We start from the raw sequence: 12030 nt of genomic DNA, 5'->3' as shown, positions 1-12030 counted from the left end.
CGATGTGAAATTTCCCCTTTCATATCCTCTGCATGCATTTCCCCCCCTACAAACACGTCCCCCCCCCCCTCCGTCCCTCCCTGTGTTTGAAGTGATTGCCACATCTGCACGGGTTTGTCAGCTTGTTACCAGGTGAAGAATGAGGATACAATTAAAGCTGAATGAACTGGCTCTCAGTGCTGTGCAAACTTCCCACTTTTTCCAGCACACAATCCAAACTATCCCACATTTTCTTTTAGAATCTCTACCTTATGGTTTGTTCTGGCGATTGCAGCTTATGCAAAGGTTAAAGGTCAAACTCACCAGCAACACTTTTAATGAAGAGAGCGCTGGCCTGATTTTGGAAGTCAGGGTGACTGACAGACAGACAGACACTAGTAGCAAGAGTTTTGATATGTGACTCTACCCTTTTCTAATTGAGTAAAGAATCCGTAAATTATAAAATCCTGTATGTCCAGCAGCCAGTGTTGATGATATAAGATGAATGTGTCGGGGATTTTTCGGGAGCCACTTCTGTGGGTGGGCCTGATTAGGATGCTGCAGGCAGATCAGAAGACTGAAGTCATTCAGGGAGGATGAAAATATCGCGTGATTGGAGGAAGATGGAAGCCCAGGTGGTTTCTGAGCTGCTGCTCTGTTTCTGATCAGGAACAGAAGAGAGATGAGGGAGGATGGGTCACATGTATGATATATCTAATGCCATGAAATTCAGCCAAAGTCAGCATTCCCTTATGGATCCCCCCCCTCATTATCTCAGAGTCGTCAGTAGACAAAATGGAGCTGGAGCTCAGAAACACTGTGTTAGCCTCCATTATTTCCTCCAGAAGGAGCGAGACGGCGCCATGATAACAACAGTGACAAAATGTCATTAAGTAATTACGGATATTTCCACAAGTGCTGCACTTAAGCGCACTTCAAAAAATGCTGAACATCTGTCTACAAAAACCAGCCAAAGTTAGTAAAAGCTCCAACTTCGAGCCACGTCCACCAGGTTAATCGTACCTGTTGGTGATGTAAATGGGTTACGACAACAGGGATTATTTATTCAACCAGTCATGGCAGGTGGCCACCTAGGCCAGAGTCTCGGCTGTTGAATTATGTAAAAGAGAGTGACTTGATCTTGAATGTTGAACACACTTATAAGCACACACACACACACACGTTTACAAAAAAAATAGGTGTTCTTGCAATGGTATGTTGTAACAAAGCTTACGTCAATCTCCAGTGATAAAATCTGACAAGCACTTGAGTGTTGTATTACACGCCATCACCAGAGTCACTTGATATCTAACATGTGATGTCTCGTGTTAACTACATCGCTTCTAACTCTGGGCCAGCCATATGGATCGGACATATGCTGCATATAGGGAGAAAAAACATGCACATATATATTTATAATTGATACCATGCTGCATAAAAGGCAGGGGAACAAGGGGAACTCCACAGGAAGCTACGCTACATCAAAGCCTGTCGACTATTGACTCAATAGATCCAAATCTATTAACTGACCCGTGATTTTGATCTGGTCCTGGATTTTTTTTTTCAACTTTAATCAACCAAATGTGTCAGAAATAGGTAACAAGCACGCCTTATTTTGTACCACTCTGTGATTATCAATAGAGTAAAATATATCTTTCTGCTGGTCTGGGAAGTTTTAGGGCTTAAGAGAAAACCCATGGAACCTGACAAGAGCACCATTTAGTGGGACAAATGGTTTCAAATGGTCTGCCTCCAGTGTTTCCCCCTATATTAAGGATGACAGGCCAGAGTTTGGATGCTGAAGCTGAATGCCAATGGTTGTGTTTTCATAGTCACTTGGATGACATGACTTCCAACTTTGTTTAAGCAACTGAATGCCTCATGTGGCCCTGGCTAAACTTCAGGCTACGCTAAACAAAACCAATGCTAATCTTATGTTAATCAACCTGCCTGCTGGACCTTTTGCCACAGCAGTCGAATAAAACACACACACATGCACACACGCACACGCGCGCACACACACACACACACACACACACACACACACGGATGCCCTTCCTGTGTTACAGTTCGAAAAAAGGGAGAAAAAAGATTGAGAGCTGTAACCTCTCATTCTGAGGGATATGAATAGCCTGTGTCTCCAGCCGCAGCTCAGTTAGTCCAAGTCTGGGACTTATTATAGAGCTTTGTGTTTATGCAAGTGTCTGCACATGTGTTTGTTTAAGTGCAATCCCGTCTCACTGTGTATGTGCGCGTTTGTGTGCATATGTAAATGCTTAAGTAACCTAATGCCGCTTCAAATTCCCTAAAAATGTTTACCTCTCCTGCCAGTTTAAATAGTATAACTTTACGTTTTGTTGCAGGCCATGAGCAATGTTTGTTCCTGTTTTGGGTGCATGTTTGTTTCTGCCTTCAGTATGGAGATATGAGAACATGAAGTCCTGGAAAACAAGATTATTACGGCTTAACATTTGCTTGCCTTTGCCTGTAGAGTCAAACTTTCTTCCTAACCTTCTGACTCGTAGAGCTGAAGAGTTATTTTCATCATGTGCACAATTTTTAGCCCACATCTAACAGGTTTGGTCGATTCCCCAGACAGTCATTCTAAAAAATGGCCTAGCGAACACTGTTTTGTATCTGTTTTTGGCCTTAAAAGATGTCGTCTCAGGCCCAGCTAACCAGGCAGAGCTCCCATTCCTGATCCACAGCCTCAGTCTGTGCCCCTCTCCCCGTCCATGTTGTCTGGCCTAGAAGAGCTGCAATGGATGCTCATTCAGAGCCTCACGTCTCTGCTGGCATACAAATGACCTGCGCTGAATAGAAACAAACAGCATAAATACTCGAGCTGCTCCGACCGGGGAAATCGGTGTGCCGCAGCAGGAGTCTGTCCGCGCGTGAACGTATGTGGACGTCGAACGCACGTGAAAGATCTGGGCTGAATCAATCTGTGCAAGCAGACAGAAAAGTAACCATGCAGGTGAAACAGCAGGGACAGGAAATGATATTGTGTCAGAGTATTGTGTGCAGACCCCACAGCTAAACACTGTTGCCCCCCCAACCGATTCAAGTAGTAGGTGATTGGCAGGACTGGGCCGCGGCTCGTGTGTGTGTGTGTGTGTGTGTGTGTGTGTGTGTGTGTGTGTGTGTGTGAGGCAGCGATGTATAGTTATTATAGCATCTAAATTAAGGTGTGGACTCATATATTAGGGAGTGGACTCATATATATTTTTTAAAAATGTAGCCAGATTTTCTGCGTGTTTTAAAATTCCATGAATCTGACGATGAATAAATGACTGTTGTGTTATATTTCAGGCAACCGAAAACTTTCTGTTGAACGAGGAACCCTCCAGAGGCCCTGGGATGCCTGAATGCTTTGTAGTATCAGATTCATACAGGGTATGCATCTATTATTATTATTATTATTATTATTGTTATTATTATTATTATTATTATTATTGCTGTTGTTATTTCTTTCATGTGATGGTATTAAATGTGTTATTTGAGTCGTTGGTCATTAGGGTGACTGACAGTCTGTTTTCATGCTTTCGGTAATTGCACCACAATCATAATGTCATTCACAGCTCCCTCTACTCAGCTGCAAACCATTACAATCATTATTTCCACACGCACATTTGAGGGGAGAGAGAAAAAAAAGGGTGGAGGGGCTCCGCAGCTCATGGCCTCACGGGAACAAAAATGACGATGCAGCGGTGTAAGAAAAAAGAAGGGAAAGAAAAAAGTAAAAGGGGGCTGGAAAGTTTTTAGGAAAAGGGCTTTTCCATCGAAGAAATGGTGAGTATCATAGTAATGAATGTGAAAATGGGGGATATTAGAACGAGAATGAGAGAGTGATGTCAAGACAGCATATCGTGACTTACGGTAAAGATACTACACATCGTTAACTCTGTTGGGAGGGCACACATGACCACATGGAGATTGGTTACTCTTAGGGGGTGTTTTATTAGGGGTTTTAAACAATTTTACAGTGGGCTAATTTTAAATAATGTTGCAAAGTTCCCTCCTCCATAAACTCTGCTAGAAGTGCAAATGAATGTGTAAAAATGCCCTCTAACGTGCCCCTCAACTTGTAGAAGAGCACAAGGCCTTTTTCAAAAATAGAAGAGCACCTTAGCAGGCAGGTCCGGCGTGAACTCTCCCTCTCTGTTGTGTCCTCACTCGGATTTGTGATCCAAAGGCAGCGTTATTGTTCATAGCCAATGATCTGACCAGATGTCAGTCTGCTGAGCCTTTCGCTCCACCTCTGTTTAGTATTGTTATAAAATAAAGACTCCTCCGGAGTGCTCATTCCTTCCACTACCCAACATCTTATCCCCACCCTCATATTATTACCATTAACTAACACTATTACTGTTGTATAACTATCAAAAGCCTTCGGTGTAGCTATAAACTTAATACAGCTGCAACATTTATTTGGGTTGTTCCTGTTCATTTCCTATATTATTCACAAAATGAATCACACAATATGCGCTGCATAAACTACTACTACTGCATAAACAGGGGAGATTATATGCCGGCACACTTCTCTCTGAGGCCAGACACTCATGTTCTAAAGTCAGGTTTCCCCAGAGTCCTTTCTTAATTGGATCTACACAGATTGTTCTACTTACACTAAGTCATCAAATGCTTGGACAGACTGCAGTTCTGAGCTTTTACCCACATCTTCAAAGGTCACCGAACTCAGCTTCTACTGCACTCATTAAAGTGTGCATCCTTCATCGGAGATGAGGAAAAAGGGAGATGGCTCACTTCTTTCCTACAATGCAAACCTGAAAAAAGTGTTTCATTTTTACCCTTTGACAAGTAAGAGGAGTTGTTAGATTTACTAGTCCACCGTGTCTTTTTACTTCCTGAGTGTTCCCCTCTCTCAGCTCTGCAGCCACTATAAAAATGAAAGGGAAAATAATGATTGCAATACTAGAAAATCATTCACAAATGCTAACAATGGAGGAAATTGTGAGTGGAAACATTGGAAAACCGTCGATTTACTTTGGAGAAAAGTAAGTGTCCACAAACATGACAAGGGATCAGAGGGAAGTCTTGCGGTCCCACCCAATCTCAGCTGGGAATGAATGCTGTTATGCCCATCATGTGTAGTACTGGTCTGTAAACCACATTCCAAATCTGCTCCACCAGCGTGCTTTGCCACAATGAAGTGTGGAGTCAGCACTTTTACTATCTCATTATTGCTGACATCCTTGAACAAGCAGAGCTCCGTTGAAGTGTTTTACATGAGTTAAAAAAAAAGTGAAAAAGGAAGAGGAGTCACGCCATAGGTCACAGATCAGTTTGAATGTTTTGTCCAAATTTCTAACTGAGTAATGTTTAATATCTACATCTGAAGTGGGTGAAAGAGCTGAGCCTCACAGCCCAACAACTTTAGCATATGGCTCAAGCATGTGTTCGTTAATGAGAGATTTACTCACACAGACCACTAAATGTGCGGCTTATTTGGGCAGCTACAGCAGAGATGGGTTTGAATGTTCTCCATGCAAGTTAGCTCTGCAAAGTAAGTGTGTGTGTGTGTTCATGCACATGCTGCATACTGAGTACCATAATACTCATTCTACTAGCAACGTTTTTGGGAAATTTGGCTGGGCCTCGCAACTTCAAAGGCCTGTTTGAAGGTTAAGACTTCATTTAAGCTTGAGGTTAGAATTGGGTTTAGGTTAGGGATCCTCACAACAATATAAGTACCAGAGTGTGTGTGTGCGCGCTCTTCAAGTTCCTATATATTGAGTACTAAATTATTTATTCTACTAGCAAATGAGGACATTTTTAAGAAGCGAGGCCATTTAAGGGTTAAACCTTTGTTTTAAGGTTTAGGTTATAATTGGGTTTAGGTTAGAGTTACGTTTAGGAGATTAGTTGGGATGTTTAGCGTAAGGGGCTCTCTTTGAAGTCCATACCAAGGTAAATATACAGGTGTGTGCGTGTGTGTGTGTATAAGAAAAAAAGGTCTCTTTTCTAAAGATTTTCATGTTGTGGTGATTTCATTTAGAACCTTCTCTTGGCCCTGGCGTGGACCCTTCTAACTAAAGTCCCCTCAGAAGCCCCCCCTCCATCTGCTCTGAATGCCTTGACTTGTTTACTCATGTGTGCTCTACATTAGCCGTGTATCACTGCAACTGTAAAGAATGCAGCCGTTGTGACTCCGCTGAGGCTGCGGTGGTGAGCGCACGCTGCCATTGTCCCTCCGCATCGTGTGTCTTAGGGCGGGATCACTCATTGTTCCCACCGTGCGGAGTCCTGTGATGGGCACGCACCAGCGGCGGGCCTTTTGGACGGCAGGCCTCCAGTGTCGGGCCCCAGAGGTTCAGACTTGGTGACCTCACTTCCACTCGTCCCCTGTTATGGCGCACTGCAGGAGCCGCTCCAACAGAGCCACTTTTATGACTCCGATACCGTCCTTGCGTGCGTGACACACGTTTTTCTGTTTGCTCTCTCTCATTTACCCAGTACACACACGCACCGGTGCAGCGTGTTTTGCTTCTGCTCAGAGGCTGTGCTTATATTGCTCTGTCTTCACTGTTTGCTGGTGTTCTACCTAATCGCTGCACTGGCTGTTTGACTTGGACTTGCTTCACTGACTTTTCTTACACTACAGTTGTGGGCTCCAGACTGGGTCAGATATGGTTCAGTAAATAAACAGTCTTAACTTCACAGGGCTGAGGAGATAATGCGCTGATTCAAATGCCTGCAAATGAATTTAAGTATGTAATCCAGAGCAAACTTTAGCCTTTAATACACAGGATTGAGGCGCTTAAATCCTCTCATTAGGAGCCTCAGCAAGGCTCTGCTGCTGTTTTTATACATTATTACATACATTTCTTTGACTCACAACTCCAAAATATAAATGTTGCAGAGAAATGCTCTCTCTCTCTCTATATATATTTATATAGGGAAGCTATGATCAAAAGTGAGGACACCCAATAAATAAATAAATCTTTTTAAAATGTTTTTTTCTGGAATGTAAAAGTACATTTCTATAGATTGTGTATTAGATTTCATATTGTTGCAAGAAAATCTTTTTAGTCTGGTAAATATTGCATTAATAGAAGATATGCCTCCATCTGTAAAAGAAAAAAAAGAAAAAAAAGAATAAATCTAAGGAACACAGTTTAAAAATAATCAGTTTGGAGAGGAAATGTCATGCAACCTCTTCATCTTTAAAATAAGTTTAAGTAAATTTGTATTCTAAAGTAAGACCTTAAACTATTTGCCTACGAACTTGTTAGACTTGATTCAAGACAACTGCATGTGCTCAAGATTGCTGGAAATTTACCTCCATTGACGATCATTGTCTTCAAGCTAAAACGGAACTATTCTAATAGATAGAACACATTTGCTTTACTCGCAGCATATTTCGGGATAGTAAATGCAGCTAAAATTTGAGCTTAAACATTGCGCACGGTTATAGCCCGCGGGCTCGATACAGACCCGGCGCGTTCCGAAGTTAATAAAGAAAAATACATATTGTCAAATGTTAGACGTTACACATCTGGACAGTGCTGCCTTCAGGGGCTCTCGTTGAGGAAAAGAGTGCTATAAAAGTGGCGCGGGCGGAGTGGGGAGGGAAGTTTTTTCCCTCAAAGTTTGTGCAAGCTTTCACTTTCTAGGCGGGGTTTACTGTACGCTGCAGCAGCATGGAGTGAGAGAAACGGGACGGCGAGCGAATGCCATGCAGCACTATACCGAGCTTCCATCCAACTTAAATAAGCCCTGCACGCCCGCTGTCTGAAAATGTACTCCCCGTACTGCTTGACACAGGTAAAAGTCTTCTCTTATTCTGCTTGGCAGGGCTGTCGTCAGAACTTTGTGCGCTTTGTGATTACTGCGGTGCGCCCATTTCTTTGCCCTGCTTATTTGCTGTCTTTCTGCTGTCTGACTCTCCAAGTGTGGCTGCTGTGCGCAAAGCCGCCGGTTCTCCGAGCGCAGTTCGTGCCGTTAATTTTTGCGCGTCGCACATGGTGGGTTTTTTTTTTTTTTTTTTTTTGAGAGAGAGAAAATGGCGCTTCTCCTTAAATGTATTTCATGTAAAAAAAAAAAAAAAAAAAGGAGGAGGGAAATGGAGGGCGCGGGACACATGCGTGCTGTGGGGTGGACGGAAAGTTTAATGTTACTGCGGCTGTGGCAGATTTGTCCGAAGGGTCACGTCTCACAGTTTGTTGGCCGGTGAGGGGAGTTGAGAAGTGCGCACACTGCCGCCTGTAGGGCTGCGTGCTCTCTCCCTCTCTCTCTCTCTCTGTCTCTCTCTCCCAGGCTGTGTGTGTATATATGGGCGTGTAGTACCTCATTTTCTGTACATATTTATTTACTAATGAAAGCTACAGAATTATTACATTATTAATATGTTGCTGCTTTTCTTTGTGTAAACCAAGTTTTCAATTCTGTGAATTGTTTTTTGACAAAAACTCCAATATATGTGTTTGTGTGTGCATACACACACACACACACACACACACACACACGCACACACACACACACATACACATGCACGATGGAATGACATGATGTTGGTGTGAATTCCAGACTGTATTTTATCACTGTCTTTTTTCTTTATCAAAATCTTTGATTTTTATGAAAGTCTACTTGTGCGGATGCAGGAGAGGATGTTCTCAGCTGGTCTGTTGACGATGCACAAGTGTGGCCTGAGATTATTTTGTGCGTTCCTCTAGGCTTTTCTTCAGAACTGGTACTGTTCGAAAGCCATTCTTCACTCTGTTGATTTGACAGTGAATCAAAAACTGCTTATTCCACAAAACTAAATTCAGGTTGTTAGATTAGATTAGATTAGTCAAATTTTTGTTGGTTGTGGGTTGGTTTTGGTTTCTGTAATTCTCGGATGTCCTCAGCTTGCTGCCGGAGCCTGCCACATGGGCCTTCAGAGATGATGAGTTCATCTAAATTTCTCGCTCTGCAGACACAGATGATCCTCAGACACAAAGCTCTGATTTAGCCACATAAATTTCCCTTCGCGATTGTTATTTGTCAACAAACTCTTAAGCAGCACTCGTGCTGTCCCACAGAACGCTTGCTGTGCACTGTGTCACTTCTGATCAGGGGTCAGGGGGTCAGGGGTCCTACAAACACTCATCAGGTGATGCAACAGCACCAAAAAGCAGCACCCAAAAGAGGGAATTATTTGTTTTCTTTACTGTTATTGGTGCATTTATGGCGCCTCAATCAGGCACTTGTGTGCCGCACAAATCTGCACCTTAAACCAAAGCTGACTGCTCAGCCTTTGTGCTTGGTCGTATCATTTACAGGTCGTAGTGTTGTCATCTCACCTTGTTTTCAATGGTGTGACATTTTAACAGTATTCCTTCCCTCCTCCTCCTCCTCCTCCTCCTCCTCCTCCTTTGTGCCCGCCTGGATGCTGACCCCTGCTCTCACCCTCTAAAGTATTACCCCACACACCTCCTAAACAATGCCTTAGTGGTAAGTCCTGCAAGTCCCTATTTTATTCCACTTGAGGTGTGTGTGTGTGTGTGTGTGTGTATTTTTGTGTGTGTGTGTGTGTGCGTGTATCCCATTTTGAGAATGTATATTGTGTGTCTTTTTCAGGCCTGAAAAAGGCCTTGTGTTTTGTGTTGTGTGTGTGTGTGTGCGCATGTGTGTAAATGACAAAGCAATAAAATGTTGTTTAAAAAGTGTCACTGACAGAAATTCTGGTAACTATCCCAAGAACTGTTCTGACTTTTTTCTCCCGATGATAAATGATATAAATAGAAGTTAATTTAAATATTTTATTTACTTATCTGCACTCTACGTGGTAACTTGAATGCCAAGCAACCAAGAAAATTAGAAAATCCAAGGAAAGAAAAAAAATCTCATTTATAACAGTGACCAGCTGTTGTATCCACTTTTTTTTTTTTTAAAGATAATCAGAATTAATCTTCTATATTTATATGATTGCATTAAAATATATATCAGACTGTCTAAATAAACAATTAATTAATGAGACATAATTGGTGACTTGAATTTCCATTTAAAAATAATAAATAATATTAAAGTATTATATTTATATATCCATGTCTAAATGAATACAATGCATAAATGAACATGCCATCAGTCAATTTGCCAAGCCCTTAAACCACAAAAGGCTCTCCAATAAAATAATTACTTTCTCATCAATCAATGTTCCAGACTTTAATCAAGAAATAACTAATCGCATAAAAATGAATTCTGAACACAGTTTCAAGGCCTTGAAAGCAGCAAATCCCTCTGTTACACTGGCTGAAATACTGCTGTTATTAAAATTCTGTAAGTAGCGTTTAATTGTGTTCAGCTTGGCTAATTGATTAATAGGCAGGGCCTCACAGCTTTAATAATAAATAACATCTGGAAGTAAAGAAACGTCCGGTAACTGCGCGGTTCAACCCACCCACATCTGCAACAGTGGTTGGAAAATTGCTGGCCGAAAATGTGATCTTGGGATCTTTATTTTTAATAGCTTGCAGTACTTTGCCGAACCGGTTTTAAGCATGGACCGAGAAACTATCAGTGCCATAAAGTGCCGGCAGCAGAAGGTTCCCATTAGCTCCGGTCCGCCGTGTTTATCACGCACTTCATGTCCAGATCTTCCTCGCACAAAGAATCCCACGATGAATGCTGGTTTGCAGCCCGTCGTCCTCCTCTCAGCCACCCGCAGGTCACCAGCCTGACGCTTGTGACCGATTGCCTCATCCTCCCTGTCTGAGACGAACCTCTTTATCAGCACTGAATGTTGCTCAAGAGGATCGGTTTTATTTTTCGGAGCGTCGCCGCGGCTCCTTATCGGCAGGGAAAATATCAAAGAGGCGAAGCCCAGCATGAGCTGGTTTATTTTCTATGTTGATTTGATTAAGTTCGTGCAGTCACGATCGTGGCTCCGAACATGAACTTGGTGAGGTGGCCCTCTCCCCCTCCCCCCACGTCCTGCAGAATGAGTTAGAACAGCTGTTCCGAGGATTAAAACCTGATGGAGCTGCAGTCCAGTTTAACAGAAAATGTCGGATATCATTCTGCACATGCAAACATGCCCGCAGATCCTTTAAGAACTTGGACATTTCTCAGGTATTCACACTGAAGTATGATTTCTCTGCGGGCTCCATTTGCATTACACAAGACTGGAGCGAGCTCAGTCCCACATATGCAGCGGCCAACAACGTACTTGGACAGAAGAATGATCTCGTAAGACCTTTGATTGACAGGTGGAGCTATTGTGATGATCCCAGTGTGTGCACGAGCGGGACATACAGGCCGTGGCAAAGCGGCTGCTCCCTGTATGTTGTGCGGAGCCCGTAACTTTTCCCCTCATGACAGAACACCAGGAGTACTCCCAGAACATTGTGTTCTTTTCCCTCATATTTCAACGCCACGTTACGTGCAGACGTCATTTATTTGCAGCCAGGTTGAAATCTAGAAGTGGTCCTGCTAAGAAAGTCAACATATTCAGCAGTGACATATTATGTTATTCTGGGTTATGCAACAGGTGTTTGTGACAGGAGTGTGTGGACAAGTTTTATTACACTTTTACTCGAATAGAACAACATGAAAATTGTGCGAATACCGTACAAAAATGTCTGTTAAAGTTACTGGAAAGTACCTTTTCTTTATTGTCTCTCTATAGAAGGCCCTTTTAGCCTGCCTGTCCCTCAACAAACAGAAGCTTTAGCCTCATGCTAAACAGTACAGGCGGACCAAAAGGTTCAACATTCACCAACTTTTTTCCAAATTGTTAGCAAGCTACATAAGATAGCATTAAAACATTGCATAGAAAAAGCTATTTCCCCAACACTTTAACCCTGACATATAATCCCATCAGTAGCATGGTAGTTGTGTGTGTGTTGATTCCTTGGTTTCTAGCAAATTTAGTGACATTTCAGTCAGAATGACAAAGGCTAAGCAATCTATCAAAGGAGGGCAACCTTCTATTTTAGTTCAAATCTGTAATGCAATAAAAATCACAAACATGGTTATAAACCCGGCAGATGTTTCCGTCTTTAAAGATTGAATGTTGCGTGCATAAAAGTGAGGAGCAGCAGTGCA

At 42.5% G+C, this 12030-nt stretch overlaps 1 protein-coding gene across 8 annotated transcripts in view; it reads left to right on the top strand.

Annotated features, from left to right (window-relative positions):
• The window catches only part of nfixb (nuclear factor I/Xb), a 114357-nt gene that overhangs the window by 13530 nt on the left and 88797 nt on the right, over positions 1-12030 (top strand). For 3 of the 8 annotated variants that reach the window (XM_057015811.1, XM_057015796.1, XM_057015792.1), the window contains exon 2: positions 3292-3375. The exons of 2 other annotated variants lie outside the window; for them this stretch is intronic. In XM_057015811.1, coding sequence (XP_056871791.1) covers positions 3292-3375 — 84 coding nt within the window. Of the gene's footprint in view, positions 1-3291; positions 3376-7602; positions 7768-9402; positions 9439-12030 lie in introns of those variants that run through there. 3 more of the 8 variants (XM_057015790.1, XM_057015794.1, XM_057015798.1) reach the window with 3 other exon arrangements.

The sequence above is a fragment of the Takifugu flavidus genome, chromosome 18, assembly GCF_003711565.1.
Source record: "Takifugu flavidus isolate HTHZ2018 chromosome 18, ASM371156v2, whole genome shotgun sequence".
Taxonomy (NCBI): domain Eukaryota; kingdom Metazoa; phylum Chordata; class Actinopteri; order Tetraodontiformes; family Tetraodontidae; genus Takifugu; species Takifugu flavidus.
The sequence above is the reverse complement of the archived record's forward strand: the minus strand, read 5'-3'. Positions and strand labels throughout refer to the sequence as shown.